The 26,988-nt window shown below is 49.7% G+C and overlaps 1 protein-coding gene across 1 annotated transcript; it reads left to right on the forward strand.

Annotated features, from left to right (window-relative positions):
- The first annotated feature begins 1,549 nt into the window (after positions 1–1,549).
- Positions 1,550–11,859, forward strand: LOC149366581 (uncharacterized). Its single transcript, XM_089563183.1, has 3 exons — positions 1,550–1,882; positions 8,186–8,407; positions 11,511–11,859. Exons 1-3 carry the CDS (start codon positions 1,634–1,636, stop codon positions 11,697–11,699), a joined length of 660 nt encoding a protein of 219 aa, XP_089419309.1. The 5' UTR covers positions 1,550–1,633; the 3' UTR covers positions 11,700–11,859.
- Positions 11,860–26,988: the final 15,129 nt, after the last annotated feature.

Below are 26,988 nucleotides of genomic sequence, written 5' to 3' on the forward strand. Positions count from 1 at the left end.
TCGCTAACGGGAGTGCACTCGAGTCTCAAAACAACTTCCCGTTAAATAGTCTTCGTATTCCCCAGATCCCTGACTGGGAAATAAACTTCGAACAATGACATCCAATCAGATGGACAGTTGCGGACACTGTTGATACCGCCCACGGCAGGGGCGGCGCTGGGCTGTGGGGCTCTCTCGCAGCTCGGTTGATGGGAGAGGGTAGAGGCTCAGTAATTAAACACTGCTGTCTTTCACTCAGCACACCACCACTCTGTTCGTTGACCCGAGGGTCGACTCGGCCACGGGACGCCGCCATCGTCGCCGCATCTTCGGCCTTCGGCGGTCTTTGACCTTCGCCGCTGCCACCGTAGTCTCTCGGTCCTGGAAGTTCGCTGCCTTAATCCACTTAGGCAGGAGTGGAGCGCGAGCTGCCTTAATTCACCCAGGCAGGGGGGGGGGGGGGGGGGCATCCCAAACCCAACAGCCTTCACAGCTCTCCCGAGGTCATGTTGCACACACGGCGATCCCGGCTATACCGAGCAGAGTGTAGCTATCGCTTCAAGAAATTCTCCCATGCGGTCTTCATGGTACTTGCCTATCACATTGGTTTCGCGGGAGAGTGGGCGACAGTAACATTTACCGCATTTTTTTATTAGTTAGAAAACGCTCTTAAAGAATGGTAAGCAATTTATGATGGTCGTTCAAGCATACACTTTTGCAACGGCCACTTTGACAGCAGTAAAAGTTGCAGTAAGAGAGGTTATAAAACACTTACCACAAACCATTTCGTAAGTTGAAAGATTAAGATAATTTAACATGTCACGCAGCCGCTTTTCCCACATCAATCCGCATAAGCTTCATTAGTTTATGACGGCAGACACAGTCGTTCTAGCGTCAAAGTTTTTCCACAATGCGGCAACTAGGCGATAAACGATGTTTTGGCATAAGTGCACCGTTTTTCGCGTGGTTAGCCCCTATGAAGAATTTCTCAAAGTTAACCAAAGAATAATGAAGTAAGTTTAACAGGTTAAACATCATTCGTACGCAGTCGTCGCAGTGGCTTAGTGGCTATGGGCTCGGCTGTTGACCCAAAAGACGCGATCTTGATCCCGGCCGTGGCTGCCGAATTTCGATGGTGGGGAAATCCTAGAAGCCCGTGTGCTGTGCGATGTCAGTGCACGTTGAAGAACCCCAGGTGGTCGAAATTTCCGGAGTCCTCCACTACGGCTTCCCTCATAGTGTGAGTCGCTTTGAGACGTTAAACCCCATAAACCAGCCTACAATATCTAAACGGTACCGATTGTTTAGACAGCAGTAGGCTTGTGGTAGCTTAACATTTGGGCTTTCCATTTCCATTATGCCTCTGATGCTGACAATGTACTGGGACTGGGGGCTTTTCAAGCTGCTTTATGCCACTTTTGTCTCAGTTTCTACCATTTGCTTTAAATGGAAAATAAATCAAATCAAATCAAGCTGACGTTAGAGCGACAGCAACTGATTGTTCATCGCTTTCAATGTGAGCCAACTGCACTCTGTTCTCTTATTTGCACACGCGTAGGGCATCAATCTCGACTGGAACCGACCCGGAGACCGCTGCACCAGTAACTTAGGCGAGAATCAAACGAGCGTATTTCTGGAAAAGTTTGCTTCCTTTATGACGAAATACAAGCTGATGTTCACGGTGCCGCCGCTGCTCAAGCTCCTGGGATTTTACCACTTGCGGCTGATGCTTCCGCAATTGCAATACGTGGTCGTGGCGACGCACAAGCTTCGGCGGCCGGAAGTGGTCGCATGCACCGGCGAACGGCTCCTGGCAGCGGCAGCCTTCCGCCACATCAGGGACCATTTCGTGGAGCCTGGAGGCGACGACGAGACGCTCCGCAAGTTTGCCTACAGCATTTCGGTGCGTCATACAGTACATGATCAAGATTTAGAGATCAAAAGATGTGTTTCTGCAGAGCAGTCTAAAGATTTAGAAATCAAGAGATGTTTCTGCAGAGTAGTCTCAAGATTTAGAGATCAAGAGATGTGTTTCTGCAGGGTAGTCTCAAGATTTAGACATCAGGAGATGTGTTTCTGCAGAGTAGTCTCAAGATTTAGGCATCAAGAGATGTGTTTCTGCAGAGCAGTCTCAAGAATTAGGCATCAAGAGACGTGTTTCTGCAGAATAGTCTCAAGATTCACTCGACAAGAGATGTGTTTCTGCAGAGTAGTCTCAAGATTTAGACATCAAGAGATGTGTTTCTGCAGAGTAGTCTCAAGATTTAGAAATCAAGATATGTGTTTCTGCAGAGTAGTCTCAAGATTTAGAGATAAAGAGATGTGCTTCTGCAGAGTAGTCTAAAGATTTAGAAATCAAGAGATGTGTTTCTGTAGTGTAGTCTAAAGATTTAGACATCAGGAGATGTGTTTCTGCAGAGTAGTCTCAAGATTTAGGGATCAAGAGATGGGTTTCTGCAGAGTAGTCTCAAGATTTAGAGATCGAGAGATGTGTTTCTGCAGAGTAGTCTCAAGATTTAGAGGTCAAGAGATGTGTTTCAGCAGAATAGACTCAAGATTTAGGCATCAAGAGATGTGTTTCTGCAGAGTAATCTCAAGATTTAGACGTCAAGAGATGTGTTTCTCCAGAATAGTCTCAAGATTTAGACATCAGGGGATGTGTTTCTGCAGAGTAGTCTCAAGGTTTAGAGATCAAGAGGTGTTTCTGCAGAATAGTCTCAAGATTTAGACATCACGGGATGTGTTTCTGCAGAGTAGTCTCAAGGTTTAGAGATCAAGAGGTGTTTCTGCAGAATAGTCTCAAGATTTAGATATCAGGCGATGTGTTTCTGCAGAGTAGTCTCAAGGTTTAGAGATCAAGAGGTGTTTTGAAGAATAGTCTCAAGATTTAGACATCAGGGGATGTGTTTCTGCAGAGTAGTCTCAAGGTTTAGAGATCAATAGATGCGTTTCAGCAGAGTAGTCTCAGGCTAATTCGGTCACCGCTGTCACCACAGTGGTGTCTAGTGGTATGAGCACCCGGCTCGCATGCGAAAGGTGCGGGGTTCGATCCCCAGTGCCGCCGGGTACCCGCCGGTCATACAATGGGTGCAAGCTTTCCCCTGGTCTGGTGCTCGGCTTATATAGGGCGAAATGCTTCGGAAATGGGTCCTGGACCCCACCTTGAGCAGAAGGGAAATTGTGCCTTGGCGTTCTTTGGCCGCAGATGCCCCTGCGCCATAAAAATCCGTCTTCATCCGCATTTTCAGCCTCCGGAACTTTGTGAACATGAAATGAGCTGTATTCGTCGCCTTTCGAAAAGTTAGGACCTTCATGGAAGCTACTACAGCTCTTGTACACTGTGAAGGTTTGACATCCTTCCAGGTTTAAAAATGATGCCCTAAAGCAGGGGTTCTCAAACTTTTTTGCTTGGAGGAACCCCAAAAGCCTTCAATAAGTTCCAGGGAACCCCCCCCCCCCCCTTCCCTTACCAGCAATGTTGTCGAGTGCATTTTTGCAAAGAGAGAGTTGCAAAAGTTAAATGTTTATTGCACAGATTAATACAAATACTAATGTGATGGGTGGTACTGCTTCCCTTTTGAAAGCAAGTCAAAGCGTGGCTCAGTAGCACTCAGAGCCAGTCTCAATATCAGCTGCCGGGTCAGGGCCGGTGAGGGTCCTCGCGGAACACAAGAAGACAGCCCGCGGAACCCCTGTGTTTCGCGGAACCCAGTTTGAGAACCCCTGCCCTAAAGCGTTCTAGGGCTAACACACTTCATTATGTTCATAAACACCCTTATATTGTCTCATAAACCATTTTCAGAGTGTTCGTGAGCCCCCAGCACCATAAGGTTTTAAAGATGTAATGGCCTTGTCCCAACGATACCGTCGTTTGAGGGCGTTCGCGAGCACCCTAACACAATAAGGGTGCTCACGAACACCAATAAGATTTTCATGAAGTCCATCAATAGCTGTTAGCATCCCTGGAAAAGCGTTGCACCAGGAAGAGTGTAAACATTTTTTAGACGTACACTACTTCATACAACTAAACACCTTGCCTCTTCACTTTTCGCAAAGGCTGTACCAACAGATGTAAAAATCCAATCCGCAACCGCAGCGGTAGCTTAAGCGAAGAGAGCCTCTGGCTCGCATGTGGGAGGCTTGGGGATAAATCCCCATAGCCACCTTACACTCACTGTCTTTTTTTTCGATCAGTACAATTGCTCCCTATCACCGGTGCTCGACATCTCAAGTGGTGAACCGCTCGCAGAATGGGCCTTCATCACTGTGGTGTGGTCCCGTCGCAGTGGTCTGGAAACTGAAAGGCCTTACCTCTGCGTCTATCCCTGCCTGTGGGTCACTAACTTTCACTGTGTACAAGGCGAAAGTATTCATCATCAGCATCATCATCAGTCTGACTACACCCACTGCAGGGCAAAGGCCTCTCCCATGTCTCTCCAATTAACCCTGTCCTTTGCCAGTTGCGACCACCGTATCCCCGCAAACTTCTTAATCTCATCCGCCCACCTAACTTTCTGCCGTCCCCTGCTACGTTTATCTTCTCTTGGAATCCCCTCCGTTACCCTTAAGGACCAGTGGTTATCTTGTCTTCGCATTACATGCCCTGCCCAAGCCCACTTCTTCCTCTTGATTTCGACTAGGATGTCATTAACCCGCTTTTGTTCCGCACGGATGATGATGATGATGCCCTTTTCAGTAACCACGGTACATGCAATCTGTAAATAGACCTATTACCTGTCTCGCAGGACGCTCCAGCAACAATGCTGTTCTCAGAGCATCGTTCAGAGCATTTATTCGTAACTTTGTGATTCAAGAACTGTGGAGGAAAAATATAATTTAAACAGGTAGAAATGATCAATTGAAGGTTTTTTGGGGGGGGAGTTTGTTAGATAAACTACTGGTCCAAAAACCGTTTCAGTGAAATGTTAAGCTCGGGAAATGCTGAGTCGTTTTTGCACCAGGGAATAGTTATTTAAAAGGCCGCTCTAAAAAAAAAGAAGAAAAAAAATGAAAATTATACATATTACAGGTTTATTTTGAAAAGTAAATGTATTGCTCTTTCAAAAAAAAGCTTCAACTTGTGTTTCTATCACAAACGGAAGGGCATCCGTGCTCGTCAAGCGTGGGAGGCCAGCCTTAAAGGAGGTTGCGGTGTGCATCTGCCGTTGCCTCCGGAGAAAAACAGTAATGCTCACGTACAAAGGAAAAAAGTGCACTAGAGTGTGAAAAATACTCCACACTATTTTTAATTCAAGTTTTATTTGCATCTATACATGTACAGATGAGAGGAGTGCAGACAAAAAGCCAAACAAATTTGTCTTGACGGGGTCTGTATCCTCTAAGAAATGATGGCACTATGCACAATAAAGAGAACACAAAGATACAATAATGGATAAACGAAAATAAAAAGCATTAGTGAACATTCTGTAACAGAAATGCATACGGGTAAAAAAATCAACGATAAAATGCTGCAAGGAATCAAATTAGAGAAAGCGTATAGTATAAAACGATATATATAGAACAGCTTTGAAATTCACAAGTATGAAAAATAAGTTAGTAACAAGCAAGGAAAATTGGTTAGGCATTAATGGCGTCAGTGCATACTACAGCAAAGCCAACAAAACAAAGAAGGAATCCAAAATGAGCCCATTAAAAGGAGAGATAGGTTGTTATTCAGTTTCTAATGAGTTTAACTCATTTACTTTCAAATGCTATGATTTACACCGCGGGTGGCCTGAATCAATGAAGTGTGACGCTGAAATAGGCTCGCAAATAGAGCAACTTCAATAGCCGTCCAGCCCATTCCTCGAGGAAGACCCTGCACCCAATAAAGTAGGCAACGCTTGGTGAGGCGGTAAACTTTCTGGTAAAACTTCGAAGGAGCTGCAAAGACGGCGCCGCGGGAATCAGTGTGCCGAATGTTAGACGGACACTGTTGGTAGGAACTAGAATGCATGGTTTAAGTAGGCAGTATTGTTATATTAAAGGTGCACTGAAGAGGAATCTGAACTCGTATTTTTGCCGCGGGAACTCGATCTACACGTTCCTAGCATTCTTGGAAACTGCGAATTATTGCCCTGTGCCGCCGATTTCCCTAATTTAAATCGAATTAACGTCGGGCTCCCGCCTTTTTTTTTGAATTCTCCGCAAACGGTGGGAGGAGTCGACCAAGCTTTCACCCAGCCCCGTGGCGACTTGCCGCTTTGCCATCGGCGCAGTGATACGTAGTGATCGGCGAAAGCAATGAGACCACGTGTATTTTTATTTCCGTGGGCCTAATTTGCACCTATGCAGTCTCTGACTAGATCTATTTATTCACGGAAACCTAAAGAAACAAAATAAAAGCGAAAGCAAAGTCGCCACGTGAATGAATGAAAGGCACTCCATGCGTTGGTCGACTCCGCCCAGTGAATGCGGGGATTTCAAAAAAAAGGTGGGCGCCGGACGTTAATCCGATTTAATTAGGGAAATCGGCCGCACAGGGCAATGATTCGATGTTTCTAAGAATACTGGGAACCTGTAGACTGAGTTCCCGCAGCAAGAAGACGAGTTCAGATTCCTCTTCAGTGCACCTTCAACTCAATAGCGTTTGGGAGTTCGTGTCGGAGAAAATCCGGCGGTGTCGCCGACGTCGTCGACCGTAGGTGAAAACTTCCCAAAAAAATCCTCAGAGCAGCAATCTAGGAGGTAGGTGGGCAAGCTAGGTCACAACCTGCCCACCGGATTGTGAGCGAACTGCGCACCATGACAAGTGGCATTTAATTTAATGATTATTCGAGAGAGGCTGCTGGGAAGGGCAACCTGCATCGCACAAGTCCTGCCGGTGTCAGCTCCTGCCGTCGCAGGGCAGAGGCGCATAGCTTAACTGCTGCACCACTGCGCCAGGAGAGGCGTGAGGACTCCCAGGGATTTAGAATGTTAAGTAGAGAATGCCCACTTCTGCATATATGGGCAATGGCCATTAGCGATGGCACAATACCCTTTAGGAGGAGCTTAGGCGTCCCTTCCAATTTTCGCTACCATGTTGAGGGTGATCAACAGCGAATATTTCAGTACATATCAAAGTTATAATGTTTATGCAACAAGCAGCGCGAACAAACGGGGACGAAAGGAAGAATACACAGGAACAATAAACCGCTGCTGAACTGTAAGTCGCATCATTCTAAGGTAGTGAAATATGGAAATGTTGTTTCATCCTTGTCATCTGCGTTGTCAAAATCTTGTCACCATACTATGCAACAAAGCTTCGATAATCAGGCTAAGAGACTTAGGGAAGCAGGTTATCCGGCTGAGCTTATCACTTTGGGTTGCAATAAAATAATTAAAAAGCTTAACACGCCGGCTATGCTGCCGTCTTCACAGACAGAACAGAAAGGAAAAAAGTTCGCAGTCCTTCCCTATGTACGTACATCGCCTTTCTCATGGTCTTAAAAATGTGGGCCATGGGTATGAAGTTGATGTGGTTTTTGTGACGTTGAGGTGGCCCCTAATAAGCTCAATAAAATTTGTTCAGCGGTAGAAAATAAGTCCCGCAATCCCAAGAAATATGTAGCGTCTTGTGGTGTTAAGCACGCTAAAAGATTTGTGCCGTGCTCCAAAGGGGTAGTTTATAAAATCCCCCTGTCCTGTGGTCAGATATACATAGGGCAAACGGGACGTTGTATTAACACACGACTCGGAGAACATCTCAATTAATTAGAATCTAATCGCTCCACTAATCTAGTTGATCATTGCCGAGAGTGTCAATCCTGTTTTCCGTCCTTGCATTGTACTGACATTTTGTACAAACACCCCGACCAGTTGACCAGGGAAATCATCGCGGCGTATAACATGGCAAAGAAAGCAAGATTGTGTGTCAGCAAACCATACCTGCTCCTGCGTGACTGTGAGGCTGCATACCTGGACGTCACATAGTAACACATGCGTTATGGTTTTGGTGTTTATTGTTTTCTGTTTCCTTTTATAAGCGTGTTTCCTGTGATTAAGCTTTAGTTGAGAGTCAGCGCTTGTTCCTGTGTATTCTTCCTTTCGTCCCCGTTTGTTCGCGCTGTTTTTTGCATAATGTATCACCACCTCGCCCGCTTAGCTATCCTGTTGAATTTATAATGTTTGGCCTTTTGACCGCTCCTCAGTCGAAAAAAACACCTAAGGTGGGCTTTTGCATGCTGGCGCGAGTCCGCTATGTGAACCTTGTTTTCCTTTCCAGGTGGGCGCCGACATCTACCATCTGGCGCACGAGACGGAAGTGCAATACCTAGCGCCCACTGTGCGCATCTCCTCTGTCTTCAACGGGAGAGAAATCATGTGGGGCAAGGCAAGCTACAAGGACGTGTGCAAGCTGTCGACCGAGGATCAGGATGCCGACGAAGAGTGCCGGGTGGTGAAGGGCAGGAGCACTCTCAGCCAAAATGACGGCGTTCTTCAGGAGGTGGGTGATGCTGACAGTGCATGCGTTTAACCCTGGCTGCTATAAAAGATCGCACCACGCCACCGTCCGTGTCTGCAGGCCAGCTGCGTAATTCACTCGCTCGGCTGAATTTCGATGGAGGCGAAATTATAGAGGCCCGTGTACTGTGCGATGTCAGTGCACGTTGAAGAACCCCAGGTGGTGGAAATTTCTACAGCCTTTCCCTACGGCGTCCCTCATAGCCTGAGTTGCTTTGCGACGTTAAACCCCCATAAACCAAACCAAACCAAACCGTTTTCAGTTTTTTATTATGCGCTTGTTAGAATGACGTGCTTAAAAAGTGGTAGGGGCTTAGTGCAGTTAAACCGAGTAGACGTGTCATTCTTCAATTGAAGGAGACACTTACGCTCCGCATTAAGGGTATGACGTGATAGCTTCAGTGGGTTAATGCGCATATATGCAGTATTGGCCTTTCTCAACTTATTCACAGATCGCCGAGAGTCCCCATACCACTCCTAGCGCAGTGGTTCAGCGTCAAGTGTTGCGTGGTTATTCTGCGATGGGAGCCCAGCGCTATCATGCGACCTATGTTGCTCTTTCCGAGCAACCTCTCGCGGGCGATGATTAATATAATTGCCACTAGCATCTGCAGCCATAATGGGTGAGGGAGCAAACGCGGGTTAATGACATTCTTGTCGAAATCAAGAGGAAGAAATAGGCTTGGGCAAGGCATGTAATCCGAAGCGTAGCAGGGGGTGGCAGAAAGTTAGGTGGGCAGATGAGATTAAGAAGTTTGCGGGGATACGGAGGGGGCTGCAGCTGCCAAAAGACAGGGTTAATTGCAGAGACATGGCAGAGGCCTTTGCCCTGCAGTGGGCGCAGTCAGGCTGATGATGATGATGATGAGCCAAGGTGACAGCTTGCTTAAAAATCATATGGGCAGGTTGTGACGACACCACCAGGTTACGCGACTTAGGTGGCGCGACGCTCTCCTCTGATTGGTTACAGCTGGCACGACGCCGCTCCGAACTTACCTGAGATTCCTCCCATCGACTGCAAACCGAGGTACAGCGACAGCGCATGACAAAACAAGATTACAAGGTTGTTGTTCGGGGTTGGTACACCTATAGTAATGATTTAGCACCAATACCTGGAGCCACGCAAGGGAAATGGTAATGGTGGCGGCCGAGACGCGATAGTGCTAGCGCTACATCACGGTCTTCTGGGTCAGCTATGCAGCATGTGACTATACTAGGTCGCATTACTCTTCGCCCTATCGAAAAAAAGGGCATTGCCGTGATGCGGAGAGCCTCGAAGCCAAGCCGACATTCAAAAGCAAAACAAACAAGACAGGTAGGAAAATGAGCGATCAGTCATAACTGAAGTTCGCGACGACTAGAACTCGCTTGCCGTTACCACGTATGCATGTCTTGAGACGCACAACAGGCGCGATGTCAGAACAGGAATGCCGCCGTCCAGGCTGCGCTGCTCGCTCTGGAAGGACTTCACATTTAACATCACTGACACGCCATGGCACTTTGTAAGGCCAAAGTAGCGCCATAGCAGGCTCTCGAAAAAGTCTAGACGTGGTACTGGTGTCCCTAAACACGGTGTCCTAGACTTGGTCGCCGTTTTTGTAGTCTCAATTTATCGACGGCAAAGCTTGTGGCGGTGAGCATCAGTGCCCTGCCTGCTGCTTCCAGAAGAGCACGTGGGCCAGCTGACGGTGTTGGGCAACTTGCTGGATTTATAGCGTCGGCTAATCATCATCTGGCCATGGGAGCAGGGCACCAAGCATGATCTGGATTTCTTCATCATCATGAACCTGACTGCGTCTACTGGAGGCCAAAAGCCTCTCCGATATATCTCCAATTAACCCTATGCTGTGGCAGCCACGGCTGAGTTATTCCACCAAACATCGTAAACTCATCCATCCACCTAACTTTCTGCTGCTCTCTGCTACGCTTGCCTTCTCTCAGAGTGCAGTGCGCTATGCTTATTGAGCATTGGTTATCTTCCCTTCGCAGTGAATACCCTGCCCAGTCCCGCTCCTTCTTGATTTCGGCTAGAATGTCAATAACCCGCGTTTGTTTCCTCACCCACTCTGTTCTCTTCCTGTCACTTAGCGTTACACCAATAATTTTCCTCTCCATACATCGCTGCGTTGCCTTCAATTTTAAGCGGAACGCCCTTCGCAAGCCTCCACGTTTCTGCCCCATAGGTGCCTATCGGTAGAATAGAGCTGTTATAAAATTTCTCTTCGGAGATGTGAGTAAATTGCTATTCGTGATAAGGCAGTACCTGCAAAATGCGCGCCACCTCACTTTTATTATTCTAAATTATTTCCCTGTCATCATCCGAATATCTGGCCGCACCTGCTCCAAGTAGACACATTCCTTTACCGTTTCCTGCGCCTCGCCGCTAATTGTAAACTGGTGTTTCCTTCCCAGACTGTTGAACGTTACATTATGTAGCCAAATTATAACGCCCGCTGTTATAACGAACGCTCGATTATTGCGAGCGAGATTGGAGCTGCGTTAAAATCTTGTTCTACAATATATTGTTCTGCCCTGTAGCAATATATTAGGGCTGTGGCACTGGGCCTCAGATACAGCAAATAATCGGGGTCGCACTACTCACTACTACTAGGGTAGCATTAGAGCAAAGTAAGATAAAGTAAGTAAAGTCACACGCGAGATTATGGAGGCCTTTCATATTCACCAGAAAATTACTTTGTGTATCAGCAGCCCTTAAATTGCTTTATCTGAGAGGGAATTGAAGTATCTAAACTCCCACGGGCCTTCCAGGTAACTTCTGTGTTCTTCATAAGTGTTTTAATATTTGCATATATACGCCTTTCGTTCTTCAATAAAAACTAGTTGATAGTCAGCGCTTGTTTGTGTCACCCTTTCGTCGTTCCTGTTTCCCGTTCTTGTTGCGCTGTGACCATGAATACTTACCAACTCACCCGAATTTCCGCCTTGCTGAAGATATTCAGTAATTACGCCTTGACTGCGCTCGCAGCGTGTGGTCGGACATCATTACGTGTGTCACGGATGGAGAGATACACTTTTCGCTCAATGTTTCTGCAGGCTGTCTTTGATGGACTGCTCTGTGGTTGCAGGCGGCAGCTCTGGCGGGACCTCAAGAGCTGAAGCATCGCATGCAGAGGTCGTACGATGACGGCATGGGCGAGGCACCCGTGGCGGTGTTCGATGTCTTCCTGGACGATGATCCCCGCAGGGTGTGCACGGATACAGACATGGAGGCGCCGCTGCTCCAGACCATCGCCGAGACGGGACCTGATCTATAACTGTGCTCCCTCTAGTGCAGCCTTCTTCGGTGATGGGAACCGGAAGTGACGTGCGCTAGTGGGAAGTGTACATGGTTTTGTTAGGCTGTTAGGTTAACATTGGGGTACTGTGTGCTGTGACCGATTACGCAACGTCTCTGAGAATAGTACAGGATCACTGGTAGGCTTAGCTGCCCGGGGCTACAAGCTATGGAGACCAACTCTGCAGTAGCTTCTCGCTCTAAATTGTAACGCGAGATCCACACTTATGCACCTAGAAATCGAGAATACATATACGGCAATATTGAGGACAGATTAACGCGAATTTAGTGTAACTTGACGCATATTAGCTTGACACTTCGTACACTTGACACCTAAGGCATAGTACTTAATATAACAAATGTATGTACCCTCTCCTGCTTGGGCCGATTCAGTCTGCAGTATTCTGTAAATAAATATATAGACACCTCGCACACAAGACCCATTTTCTGCCGCTTCCGTCGTTTGATGGCAACAGCCAGTGCTTTCGCAACAATGGTGGTGGTGGTGGTGGTGAAAACTTTTATTTTGTGAAAAAGAGTTTGGGAGCCACAGAGTGGCCCCGCTACATGGTCGGCGTCCCTAGTCCGGGACACCGCACGACGATGTGGTGGTGGTGAAAAACTTTAATCAAAGAGAGCTTGAGGGTTAAAAAAAAATAATAAAAAAAATAAATCACCCTGCTGCATGGTCGGTATCCTTAGTCCGGGACACCGCATGACGAGGCCCCGTCTCGCGCCCGCTTGACCAGAGCCCTTTGGGACTCCAGTGTGGAGCAGTTGAGGAGGGCAGTCTCCCATGCCTCTCGGGTGGGGGTGGGGGAGGGGGGAAGGTGAGGATTCTGAGTACATGCCCACACCATGTGAAAGATATCGCAGATCTCTCCACAGTGCGGGCAGCGCCCATCTGTGTTCGGATCGAAGTGTTTTGCTATTGCAGGACAGAGAAGGGTTCCTGTCTGCAGGCGCCGCAGAGTTCGCTCCTCCGCCTTACTCAGCCCCTTGGCAGGTGCCGGGTAGAGACGGTGGCTGTCGCAATAATAAATTAGGATTTCGCGGAACCGCAGAAGCGGTTTATGAGCTTCTGAGCCATGAGAGCTAGGATGAGGAGCCCGGTGTGTGAGCGCACGGGCGGCCGCATCAGCGGCCTCATTGCCTCGTAGACCCTGGTGGCCAGGAGCCCAGATCACTTTTGTGCGAGTTGGATCGGCGAGAGCGCGTCTTAGAATTTGCGAGGCCAGAGGTGATATTTCGCCTGCAAGATAATGTTCACAGGCCCGGCGAGAGTCTGTGATAACCGTTTTCGATTTTGGATCGGCGGCAGCGAGAGCTATTGCGACTTCCTCCGCTCGTGTTGAATTTGGGGCCCGAAAAGATAGCCCATCGACGTTCATTCCCCGGTGGACTACGGCAGCCGTGAAGAATCCCGCGGGCGACGGCCCTGTGATGTCCACGTAATAGACGCCCTCTTTATAGCCATATTGCCTCTCAAGCGTGCGAACCCGCGCTTGTCGTCTGCCTTCATGTGAAGCCATGTCCATGTTACGCGGGAGCGGAGCGACCAAGAGCATGTGGCGCCACAGCACCGGGATGTTCTCCGTCCCCTCTGGTATGCATGTGTGTTGGATGTGTAAGCGGTTTAGCAGGCGGCGCCCAGGCACCGTCTGCGATAGCCGCGTATATTGGTTCACGAGGTGGGCCTCCCGCAACTCCTGATAGGAGTTTACCACTCCCAACGCCTTCAGTTTGGCGTTGGAGGTAGCCACCGGAAGGTCGGTCCAGTGCTCGCTTTGTTGCCTTCCTGATGATGGCGTCAATGCGCTCGTCTTGTTGTTTGGTGGTGCGTAGGTACGGCACGGCGTAGAGGATCCGGCTGATCACGAAGGCATAGGCGAGCCGTAGCGCGTCCCTGCCCAGCAGCCCACCCCGCTTGTTGGAAACACGGCGGATCATGCGCCCTACCTGTTCACCTATGCTCTTTAGTTTCGCTATAGTAGAGTCCGGCCTAAGTTTGTTATTGATGAACAGACCCAGGATCCGGAGCTCCGCCACTTCTCTGATGGGACCGCCTGACAGAGATATGTGTAGAGACGTGTTGTCCTTGTGGTTTGTCCTGACGTGTAGAAGCTCTGATTTGGCGGGAGCACATTGGAGACCACAGTCGGCGAGGCCCCGTCTCTCGCCCGTTTCACCAGAGCCCTTTGGGACTCAAGCGAGGAGCAGTTGAGGAGGGCAGTCTCCCATGCCTCTCTGGAAGGGGTAGGGGAAGGGGGAGGTGGGGATTTTGAGTACATGCCCACACCATGTGGAAGATATCACAGGTCTCCCCACAGTGTGGGCATCGCCCATCCGTGTTAGGATCGTAATGTTTTATTATTGCAGGACAGAGTAGAGTACCTGTCTGCAGGCGCCTTAAAGTTCGCTCCTCCGTCTTACTCAGCCCTTTTTCAGGGGCCGGGAAAAGGCGGTGGTTGTCGCTATAATGTGTTAATATTTCCCTGAATCGCAGCAGCGGCTGGTTAGTCTCCGAGCCAGAAGAGCTGGGATGAGGAGCCCGGTGAGTAAGCGCTCGGGCAGCCGCGTCAGCGGCCTCATTACCTCGTAAGCCCTGGTGGCCAGGAGCCCAAATGATTCGTTTGGGTGTTGGATCAGTGGCAGTCCGTCGTAGAATACAAGCAGCTAAGGGGGAGATCTCCCCTTCCAAGTAATGTTCACATGCTTTTCGGGAGTCCGCAACAATGGGCTTCGCTGGGAAAATGAGCACTGGGACACTCATTATCAGTTAAAATAAATTGGTTTTTGAGGAAAGGAAATGGCTCAGTATATTTCTCACACACATCGGTGGACACCTGAACCGCGCTGTAAGGGAAGGAATAAACGAGAGACTGAAGGAGGTGCCATAGTGGAGTGCTCTAAGAAGGAAGGAAGGGAAAACATTATTTTCACATGCTTTTTCCTGCGGTTTGGAGGCATCTTCAGAGACGTCTTGGTTCTATCCCCAGGAGCCTTCTCTGTCGAAGTCGTGCGCCTGTAATCAATAGTCGGTTGCCCTCAGTCCAGGGCTCCGCTGGCCACTGCCGCCCGTTGAGCTCGCTGTACCAGACCTTGATGGTTTTCACAGCGGTCGCTGGACAGCAGAGTCTCCCATTGCTCCGCACTCGGGTTTTGTATTTTGGGGACCATGTCTATGTTTTGGCAGGCCCATGTGATGTGACATAGAGTAGGTTTTTCGTCGCACCGAATAATTTCGACCACCTGGGGGTCTTAACGTAGACTGACATCGCACAGCACGCGGGTGCCTGTTGCGCTTTGCCTACATCGAAACGCGGTCGCCGCGGTCGGGTTCGAAACCGGGTACTCCGGCTCTGTAGACGAGCGCCTTAACCACTGAGCCAGCGTGGCGGGTTAAGTTCTCTTTTTCCAATAAAACTCCGAGAACCTGGCCCCAGCAACCTGTGTGGGCGGTGGCCAGCACAACGACGACCCATCACCGATGAGTAGATTTCTTCCACTGGCGTCAATAAATGGTTTTCAAAACAATACCACTGATTTTCACAGCGTTGTGTATCGTAATTTTGCTATGAATGGAATTGTTTTCGATTGGAGCAGACAGATAATGGATAAAGTCTCTCCTGTCCGAAGGAAGTGAGGTGTATATATACTCGTTTTTTTTTTCCTTAATCACGAAGGCTATTACACTGACATAGTGTGGTCAAGAAACTGTTGGCCAAGAAGTAAAATTATATGCAGTTAGCGACATAACTTTTTGTTAACTGAGATTTAACGTTCTGCTGTCTGGAAGGCAATGATGATTTCGTTAACGTTCCAATAAAAGCTATCGCAAACTAGTGTGAGATATAAATAAGAAAATAAATAAGTAAACAAATGAATTTTTTAAATGTGGTGTCTTTACATCATTATTACATGAGAGAGGGCGGGAAGAGTGAAACCGATTACCGCTCGGCTATGCTACTACCTTTCACGGTGATACTGTGGTGCGATTCTCGCGGCTATTCCCAGCCTTAAAAACATTTCGGCTTGGTCCTTACCATTGGTTGGGCACAGTTTCCTCCACACCTCAGCATAGTCTCCTGATTGTGCATAATTGGTAGCAGGTGATATTTTAGTGCGAAAGCAGTGCATCTTGTGTGAAGCCTTGGAGTGACTCGGGTAAGCTCGGGTTGGGAGGAGCGTCGCGCAAGCTGCAGCCAATGGGAGCAACCTCGGGTAAGTTCCGAGGAGCGTCGCGGCAGCTGCAACCAAAGGCAGGCTGACCTTGGCCAATCCTACTATAGCAACCATAGAGTTTCTTACTATTACCTAGAGGGAAAGCTGCCGGCGCTGCACTTCAGCCACCATGGACGCCCAAAGCATCATGGGGCGGTGAGCTACTTGTTGCGGAACAGTCGTAGTTTATCGAGAACACGGAGTGGCACTACTAAGATGTTTCATTCCGAAAACGCTGTTCGTGTGTGCGCAGACGTCTTTCGCGCGATCGCAGTGTGCAAAACTCATAGTAGTGAAAACGCGACGACACACGACGCCAATAAAAGCTTTCACTTTTCTGAAATGCCATTAAAAACCTCTTATAATGTTTAAGCAACAACATTTTTTTTAAATATATTTACTTTTAAAAGTGCGCCTGTTAATTACGAATTATTAGCTTTTGTAGTGTTCATTGCTTGGCCAATAGGAGAGCTAGCCATCCCTTATTTTGGGCGAACTTTGCACTTAAATGCTTTTCTGCTTGTTTGTTGCAATTTACAGACAGGATATTGAACGTTAGGACATTCTTGATTATCAAATAGCGTTTATTTTTGCATTGTTTTTTGGCCAAAAGTTGCAGTTCCGCAACAAGTAGCTCACCGCCCCATGGTGCTTTGAGCGCCCATGGTGGCTGAAGCGGTCTCGAGGGGCATCCATGCAAACTCCCATAGACGGGCTGCCAGCTTTCCCTCTAGGTAATAGTAAGAAACTCTACGATAGCAACCACCCATGCAGAAATAAAATAAGTATTGCCGCGACTGGGTGTCGGACCGGCGACGGCGCGAAAAGATCAGCTTAACCTCGACCAGAGCTTAACCTGAGTCTAATGTCGCAGACATGCCGACGACCCAGCAAAGCAAAGCCATGAGCCAATCAGGCTAAACACATGCTTTCGCACGCCTACTCTGCTGAAATACGGTAATATTTTATGTTAATTCCAAAAAGATAGTGAAAGCTTCTCTTGTGAAATTATGTTGTTAGTTGCCGTATTCTGTTTGATGCTATGTTTTCACATGTTTTTGTTTTCTCTCCTTTTGTGTGTATTTTTGCGTTTGCTCGTTTGGAATCCATTTTTTCTTCTTCTCACGCCTTTTTTTTTTGCTCCATTTCCTTTTTTCCCTCCCATCTTTTTTTTTTGCAACTTGTCTGCTCGGTGCATGATTTGTATGCTGTCTGCTGCCGGGCACTGCCACTCAAGCCTTCTGAGGTTTTGGCAGGCCCACAGCTGTACTCAAAAGTGGAAGTAAGAATTTATTTATTATTATTATTATTATTATTATTATTATTATTATTTTTAAAAGCCTACCATTTTTTTTCCGCTGCACGGAAAACCTTTGTTCTTTTTTAGCTTGAATAGCAGAAGACGTGTAATGTACCAGGACTCGGATTCTGACTGCCTCTTTTAGTGCGAAAACACTGCCCCAGACGTGCCAACCCCGAGAAAGAATTTTCTCTTGGGAGCGCGAATCTTGCCTCGCCTTGACTTGGAATGACGTCACGCCACCTATGTCACGTGAGCTTGTGACGTCATCACAACCTGCTCACCGGATTGTGAGCAAACTGAACACCGTGGCAGGTGGCAGTTAAATGAATGATAGGCCGCGAGAGGTTTCTCGGGAATACAACACGGGTCGCACAACATGGGCGAGGAACATGGGCCGCGCAATGTCCACTGGTGGCAGCAGCTCCCATTGTAGGGCAGCGGCGTAGTGAGCCAGGACTGGTATGAGGACCGCCAGAGATCTATGAATGTTAAGAGGATGACCAATTCTGCATACATGGGTATTCACCTGCATATATGGGTATTCACCCACTAAGGCTATGGTGTCATAAGTTAAGTGCCATAAGTGTCATAAGTGTCATAAGTTAAGTTAAGTGAAGTTAAGTGCCTCCCCCCAGAATTGAAGAATGAATGCATGCGTTCGAACGGCCACTAGGTTTAACTACGTTAAACCGCTACCACTGTTTTATGTGGGGAAGGGCGAATACCATAGGTCTCTCGTTGTCCGCCTGCCGGTTAGATTTGGTGTAGTTAATGCTATCCCTCTTGCGCTGTATCACCGCTCGCAGCCAGGGTAGGTACAGCCGGGACCAAAGCTCTGTGTTTGCAGATGTCCAGGAGGGTAGTCAACGTGCTTCCCGCGGCCGTGAGAGCGGGCAGCTGCCCACTGCCAGATGTGGTGACAGGTCTAGGCTGATCTAGGCATGGCACGGGCGAATCTGGCTTCCAATTGCGGCAAATAAAGGTTTAAAGCGGCTATGCGTATATATATAATAATTTTGACCTTTTCAGTTCTTCAAACAGGTCTTTGCGTGCTTTGTATGCTAGCATGTAGGATTTTTGTTTTGTTTTTTTTTTCTTTCTCTTTTTTTTCTTTGCTGCCATTACCTGTGTCTACCCAATGTGAATATTGTGTCAATATTGCATAATGTTCTTTCGTTTTCTATTGTACCTGCTCATTATTGTATACTTGTTATTACGCTTTGCAACTGCCTTTTGTATTAAAAGCCTTGCTGTCAAGCTGCTGCCAAGCGAAAGGGGGCTGCGGCTTAGTCAAGCTGTTTCTCGGCTTTTTCTGCGCCTCCGCTGTCTGTATCTTTACAAGGCAGAAATAAAGAATTTGAATTTGAATGCAGTACGATCTATTCTGGGTCCGAAAGACGTTCCACCTAGCCGCTGCTTGCTACTTTTCGATTTTGAAGAGCTTGATGCATGAGTGGGACTTCCAGCTGGCCAAACAAAACGAATTTGCCATCTCTGTGCGCTACTGTCTTCTCATCAGCGTCCAGACTGCGTTTGCGTCTGTCTAAATTTGTGTAGAACTCTTCGACTAGTTTAACTGTCTTATACTTATTACTAATGACATGGCCCTCTTTATCACTTAACGCATACACCTGATTTCTGCCTATGTATAGCGTTCTCTTCACAGCTTTAGGCTCATCATCATCATCCTCAACCTGACCACGCCCACTGCAGGGCAAAGGCCTCTCCCATGTCTTTCCAATTAACCGTGTCCTTTGCCGGCTGCGGCCACCGTGTCCCCGCAAACTTCTTATCTCATCCATCCACCTGACTTTGTGCATCATTTGAGAAAGACTGCACATGAAGCTCTGACCTAATCCTTCGGTACGGTGTGTATGCGACTTCGTGAGTGGGAAGTCTTAAGTGGCAACGATGTGGATAAACAGGAGGTAGCATTAAGGCGCAAATGGACAGAATGGGTTGCTGTGACCGGTTTTGGTATTGCTTTATAGCTCACATTTATTCAGCACACAATTACTGGGGCAGTGCTTGCAGCCTAATAAACATCACCGAAGGTGTAACATCTGGCGGAAACTAAGTCATCGTACATGCCGTGGATGCTCGTTTTTTTTTTATTACGGGCACAAAAGGTTGCATACAAATACTACACAAAATAGAATACAGTGAGAAGCATTCATTATATTGAAGCAGGTCTGGTTACCATACAAACTCGGTCAGGTTATATGAGTAACCGACCATATTGTCACGTTGTAGTGACGGCAGTCCAGCGGTCAGGAAGACACCAGAAAGACTTGGAAACGAAGCTCTTTATTTGGGCTGACTTGCGCCCGCAAAATAACTGAATCACTCGGCGGCGGCGTAAGCAACAAACGTGCTCGTCGGTCGTCGAACTACGAATGTCCGCCGCTCGCGGCATCGTTCAATTTAAAGGCGGCAAGGAAACTTCCAGATAACAGGACAAGATCATCTACAGTAATCTAGAAAAACCTAGATGCAGCCTTTCATGGCTGCGATCAATCGAGATTAGCCTGGTCGCTTCTCGCGTCACGAACAAAAGTGATAACAACCCTTTCCTGCAGGCTTGAGCGTGAACGAACAAACAGTACAATGATACGTGGCATTACCCCCCTTCCAAAGAAGCATCGTCTCGATGCTTTAAAATGAAAATAAACACGGAAAATGAAACTTCGAGTGCTTTAGCGTTCATAATATGGCTTCAGGCGTACGACATGTACGACTTCCGGGCGTGGGCGGCGTCGCTGAGATGCTGTCGTGGCGTCGGGGATGACTTCATAGTCGAGGTCACCGATCCGACGGAGAACCCTGTACGGGCCAAAGTAGCGTCGCAGCAACTTTTCGCTCAATCCACGGCGGCGAACTGGCGTCCATATCCAAACCCGATCACCTGGCTTGTAATGCGTGTCTCGTCGGCGCAGATTGTAGCGTCGGGCGTCGGTGTGCTGCTGGTCTTGAATGCGAAGCCGCGCAAGTCTTCGGGCTTCCTCGGCGCGATGAAGGTAGGCGGCGACGTCGAGATTGTCTTCGTCGGAAACGTGCGGGAGCATTGCGTCGAGTGTTGTCGTGGGCTTCCTGCCGTATACCAGCTGGAATGGGGTAAACCTGGTTGTCTCCTGGACGGCAGTATTATAAGCGAAGATCACGTAGGGCAGAATGGAGTCCCACGTCTTGTGTTCGGCGTCGATGTACATGGAGAGCATGTCTGCGATGGTCTTGTTCAGACGCTCTGTGAGTCCGTTGGTTTGTGGATGATAGGCAGTGGTCCTCCGATGGCTTGTCTGGCTGTAGTTTAAAATGGCTTGCGTGAGCTCCGCTGTAAACGCCGTTCCTCTGTCTGTGATGAGCACTTCCGGGGCGCCGTGTCGCAGGAGAATTTGTTCGACAAAAAATTTTGCGACTTCTGTTGCGGTACCACTAGGCAACGCTTTTGCTTCGGCGTAGCGGGTCATGTAGTCGGTGGCCACGATGATCCACTTGTTACCTGATGAAGAGGTCGGAAAGGGGCCGAGGAGGTCCATCCCTATTTGCTGAAAGGGCTTAGTTGGCGGTGGTATGGGGTTCAGGAGTCCGGCTGGTCTAGTCGGAGGCGTTTTGCGTCGCTGACACTCACGGCACGTTTTCACGTAATGGGAAACGTCGGTAGCTAGCCGTGGCCAATAGTACTTCTCCTGGATGCGGTGCAACGTGCGAGCAATCCCGAGATGTCCTGCAGTCGGCTCATCATGACATGCCTGCATAATTTCTTGCCTGAGATTTTTGGGCACGACAAGAAGATGCACTGTCCTGTTCGGCGCGAAGTTCTTCTTCAGGAGGACATTATTGTGAAGGACGAAGGACGACAGTTGCCGCTTGAACCCTCGGGGAGGCGATGCGGTCTTGCCTTTCAGATAATCAACTAGGCTTTGCAAATCAGGATCCGAGTGCTGCTGCTGCGCGAAACTGCTGGCGCTTACCGGTCCTAAGAAAGCGTCGTCGTCTTCCTCTTCGGGTGCTGCGTCGACAGGAGCTCGTGACAAGCAGTCTGCATCGGAATGCTTGCGGCCAGATTTGTAGACTACAGTTATGTCGAATTCTTGAAGACGCAGGCTCCAACGAGCAAGGCGGCCGGAGGGATCTTTCAAATTGGCCAGCCAGCACAGAGCATGGTGATCACTCACAACCTTGAATGGTCGTCCGTATAGGTAGGGGCGAAATTTGGACGTGGCCCAAATAATGGCGAGGCATTCTTTCTCTGTCGTCGAATAGTTGGCTTCGGCTCTCGACAGTGAACGGCTAGCGTACGCGATAACTTTCTCCTGTCTGCCATTTTTCTGAACGAGGACCGCTCCTAAGCCCACGCTGCTTGCATCGGTATGAACTTCGGTTTCGGCGTTTTCATCAAAGTGCCCGAGCACAGGAGGGGACTGTAAGCGGCGCTTCAGCTCGTTGAAAGCTTCCTCTTGTGGCCTTTCCCATTTAAAAGGCACGTCAGCCTTGGTAAGTTGAGTCAAAGGTTCAGCGATGCGCGAAAAGTTCTTGACGAATCGTCGGTAATAAGCGCACAATCCAAGGAATCTGCGTATAGCCTTCTTGTCATTAGGCTGTGGAAACTCTGCGATCGCAGCCGTCTTCTGGGGGTCTGGGCGAACTCCATCCTTGCTTACGACGTGACCAAGGAACAGCAGCTCCTCGTAGGCGAAGTGGCACTTCTCTGGTTTCAGTGTCAGGCCTGAAGACTTGATCGTTTCCAGCACTATCCGAAGCCTTCTGAGGTGGTCTTCAAAGCTTGAGGAGAAGACAACAACGTCATCTAAGTAGACTAGGCAAATCTGCCACTTCAAGCCTGCGAGCACCGTATCCATTACTCGCTGGAACGTCGCTGGGGCAGAGCAGAGGCCGAATGGCATCACCTTGAACTCGAAGAGTCCGTCTGGCGTGATGAACGCAGTCTTCTCGCGATCTCTTTCGTCGACTTCAATTTGCCAGTAGCCGCTCTTCAGGTCCATCGATGAGAAGTACTTAGCGTTGCACAGCCGGTCCAGTGTATCGTCGATGCGGGGGAGGGGGTAGACATCCTTCTTCGTAATGTTGTTCAGGCGGCGGTAATCGACGCAAAAGCGAAGGGTGCCGTCTTTCTTTTTCACTAGGACGACCGGTGCTGCCCAGGGGCTCCTCGATGGCTGTATGACGTCGTCACGAAGCATTTCCTCAACTTGCTTGCGGATAGCTTGGCGTTCTAGCGGCGATACGCGGTAGGGGCTCTGTCGCAGTGGTCGCGCGTGTTCGTCTGTGACAATGCGGTGCTTGGCAAGCCGGGTTCGTCGCACATTCGATGCTGATGAGAAGCAATCGGTGTACCTTTGAAGAAGACTGCGTATTTGGTCTTGTCTGCTCCGGGGTAATGCCGGGTTGATGTCGAACGTGGGTTGATGGCCTTGGTCAGATAGTTCTGCGGGTTGGTCGGGTAGAGCAAATACGTCTCTGATGTCTGCCAGCTCGTCGAGGAAAGCGATCGTCGTACCTTTGTTTAGATGCCGGTATTCTTCGGTGAAGTTGGTTAGTAACACCTGGGCTTGGCCATTTCGGATTTCGGCGACTCCCCTCGCGACGCCCAATCCTCGATCCAGGAGTAACTGGGTGTTCCCCTCGATAACGCCTTCGGCATTTTCGATGTCTCCAGTACCTATGCCGACGAGAACACTTGATCGGGGTGGCACGCTCAATGCTTCATCGAGGACGTTTAAGGCAACGTGATGAGTCGCGCTCGTCGCAACAGGTATGGCTTTTTCCGTGGAAAGCTTGATCGACTTAGATCGAAGGTCGATGATCGCCCGATGTTCGTTCAGGAAGTCCATTCCCAAAATCACGTCTCTCGAGCATTGCTGTAGGATCAGGAAGGTTGTCGCATAGGTTCTCCCATTTACAGTAACTCTCGCGGTGCAGCGTCCTGACGGCGTAATCAGGTTGCCACCTGCGGTGCGGATCAGCGGGCCATCCCAGGTTGTTGTTACCTTCCTGAGTCGGACAGCGAGTGGGCCACTCATGACAGAGTAGTCAGCTCCCGTGTCCACCAAGGCAGTAACCGCGTGACCGTCGACCGTAACTTCAAGGTCACTTGTTCGCGTTCTCGTATTGTACGTTGTCTTCGGTGTCCGATCTCGGCTTCGTCGAGTAGTGAGGCTGCGGTGGGCGTACTGCGACGTTACTTCACTGGGCAGCGGTAAAAGCTTCAAGTCTGGCCGCGTCGTCGTCGTCGTCGCTGTCGTCGTCGTCGGTGTCGTCGTCGTCGGTGTCGTCGTCGTAGTTGAGGTATGTTCTTGAGTACTCGTCGATGGAGGATCTTTGTCATTGCGCTTAGAAGCAACCTCACCTCCAGAGGCTGCTTTATTTAGTTTAACCTTCGGGGGCTGGGGGAGCGTCCACGCACGGCGTAGCCTCGGCTAGGAGATACAAAGCGCGGGGACGATGGCGACGGGGAACGTGATAGGCGGCTCGGCGATGAGTATTCTTCCCGACGCAAAAACTCCTCGATTTCGGCTGGTCGCTGGCCGGGTCGGGGTCGTGGAGCGTCGTAAGAGAACCCTCGGATGCCCAGTCTTCTGTATGGGCAGTGCCGGAGGACGTGACCGGCTTCTCCACAGTGGAAGCATAGTGGGCGGCGCTGGTCGGGAGTTCTCCACTCGTCGCATTTCCTCGGTTGCGCGCGTCGCTCGTAGGACGGGCGGGTTGGGGCGAGTGGGCGGCGGTTCAACGCAGCTGGCTGTGGGCGATAGGGGCTTGGGTCCCGTCGTCGAGGTGCAGGACGGCGCACAGCTGCGGCGTAAGTCATGGCTGGGGGCTGCAGAGGCTGCGTGGGTGTCGGCGTCACACCCAAGGCCTGTTGAACTTCGTCCCGGATTATGTCAGTAAGTGGTGAAACCTGCGGCTGCGTTCCATTTGGCAGCAATCGTCGGAGCTCTTCTCGTACTACTTGGCGTATAACCTCCCGCAGGTTATCGTTGTTAGCGGCGTCCAGGCAGTTTGCTGAAAAAACGCGCTGCTGGCGCTCATATTGGCGGGCTCGGGCGTCAAGTGTTTTTTCCATCGTGGAGGCCTCTTCTATGAATTCCGCCACGGTTTTCGGTGGGTTCCGTACGAGGCCGGCAAAGAGTTGTTCTTTAACTCCTCGCATAAGCAGCTTGACCTTTTCTTCTTCCTTCATGTTCGAGTCGGCACGCCGGAAGAGACGCTTCATCTCCTCAGTGTACACTGCAACGGTCTCGTTTGGGTGTTGTATGCGAGACTGTAGCAGCTGCTGGGCTCTCTCCTTTCTCACGACGTTTGCGAAAGTCTTGAGAAGCTGCTCTTTGAAGGTTGCCCAATTCGCGAGGCTGGCTTCCTCATTCTCAAACCAGACTCTTGCTGGTCCCTCCAGGGCAAAGAAGACGTACCTAAATTTCATGGCATCGTCCCAGTTGTTAAAGACAGCCACTCGGTCGAACTGCTCCAGCCATTCTTCGGGGTCGGCGCCAGGCGAAGCGTCGAAGGTTGGTGGCACCCGGGGCTGCTGCAGAATGATTGGAGTCGTCGTCTGGGGCAAGCTCATGGTGGACGTTGCTGCTGGCTTCCGCTTCCGGGTAGGGTCCGGCAGATTCCCGAACTCTGGTGCGTCCCCTTGCAGGCGTCGGCTAGCGCGGTGGACTGGACTCAGGTCCTGCGGTTGATGACTCAGAGGGCTGGCGTCACGGCTTGTAGGGGGTGTCCGGAACATGAAAGGCTACCCAGCACCTCCACCAGATGTCACGTTGTAGTGACGGCAGTCCAGCGGTCAGGAAGACACCAGAAAGACTTGGAAACGAAGCTCTTTATTTGGGCTGACTTGCGCCCGCAAAATAACTGAATCACTCGGCGGCGGCGTAAGCAACAAACGTGCTCGTCGGTCGTCGAACTACGAATGTCCGCCGCTCGCGGCATCGTTCAATTTAAAGGCGGCAAGGAAACTTCCAGATAACAGGACAAGATCATCTACAGTAATCTAGAAAAACCTAGATGCAGCCTTTCATGGCTGCGATCAATCGAGATTAGCCTGGTCGCTTCTCGCGTCACGAACAAAAGTGATAACAACCCTTTCCTGCAGGCTTGAGCGTGAACGAACAAACAGTACAATGATACGTGGCAATATTCTCATATTTTAAAGTGCGACCGTAGCAAAGCGAAAAAAAGCATGCGTGCGCCTGGTTCCTTTACAAATTATCGACACTTGCATACATGCACGTAGTATCTATATCACATCCGCTGGGTGCTTCTCTTCCCAGTGTATTAAATACAGAGATATAATCCGCGTTAGGGTACGACCTACAAAAAGTGTCGGGGATCAACAGCCGTCACTACTGCGCCTTCCTAGCACAGGCCTCGTTGCAGTCGGCCATCGAAGAGAACAGGTTTCTTCCGGCCAGGCACCGGCGTCCGCCGACCACTGCTTCCGATGTGCGCAGACAGGTGGCGCGACCCTCTTGCAGCGAGAAGTGCGCGAAGTAGGGAAAGCGGAGGTGGCGCCGCTCGCAGGGCACGGCGCGAGGCTTGCCGCAGGAAGGGTGGCGCTGCGCGCGGTGGCCGGCGCACTGGGCGGCACACTCGGCGGCTGTGGCAAAGACGGCGCTGTCGTTCGAAGGACACGTGTCCGAAGAGAAGCTCCACAAGTGGCAGCGGCCGCCGTCGTAGAACCACCAGCTATCCCTCATGTCTTCCCTGCAATAGGCAGACCGCGCGGTATCTTAGTGGTACTCACCTATGGGGCTAACGAAGAGGGTTCAGCTTAAGTTAAGGACAACGTTGTGAGCTATATAAGAAAAATGGTGAGTGTAACGTTGAGATCGGAAGCGGGAAGAGTGGGTGAGGGAACAAACGCGGGTTAATGGCATCCTAGTCGAAATCAAGAGGGAAAAATGGGCTTGGGTAGGGCATGTATTACGAAGGAAGATAACCTGTGGTCCTTAAGGGTAACGGAGTGGATTCCATGAGAAGGCAAGCGTAGCAGGAGGGCGGCAGAGAGTTAAGCGAGCGGATGAGATTAAGAAGTTTGCGGGGATGCAGTGGCTGCAGTTGACTAAGGACAGGGTTAATTGGAGAGACATGGGAGAGGCCTTTGCCCTGTAGTGGGAGTAGTCAGGCTGATGGTGATGGTGAGATGTTTTAAGTCTGGCTCGCTATACGCTGTGCACGCCAACTAGAATTTTGCCAGGTCGCGAAAATCGAGCTACGCGAAAAAGTAGAATGACGAAATGAATGCACGAAGAAATTGTACTAGCTATGAACTCTTAGCATACAGAGGAAAGCAAGAGGCTTGGAAACCGCAGCAGCTCCATTGCGTGGTGTCCGTTATACGTCGCACGGAAAGAGGACCAGAAAATGACACAACAGGCCGGATGTACGGGAAATCCCATATGCTTGTCTGCAGACACGGACACTAAGAAAGCCTGGGGTCCGTCCCAGCTCCGTCCTAACTATCCATGCACCAGCCAAGGCTGGTTCTGTGGTACATTGTTGGCCAGCGGTTTCTACGACAGTGCAGAGTTCGGGTTAGGCTGGCGTGCAGATTTTGGTATTTTCTGGCTTCGTCAGCTGAAGTCTTATTACGTACGTTTTTCCCCACCGAAGGAGACATTCTGAAAGTGGCTGGTGAGGTGAAAGTGAGCCGCTGGGGAAGTATTTCACGGTCAGCGGCTGTGCTATTGTAGACTACTCTCTATTAACGCGGTTGCTTGGA

Source organism: Amblyomma mixtum, chromosome 1, assembly GCF_055824585.1.
Source record: "Amblyomma mixtum isolate Tamu chromosome 1, ASM5582458v1, whole genome shotgun sequence".
In the NCBI taxonomy this organism is placed as follows: Eukaryota; Metazoa; Arthropoda; class Arachnida; order Ixodida; family Ixodidae; genus Amblyomma; species Amblyomma mixtum.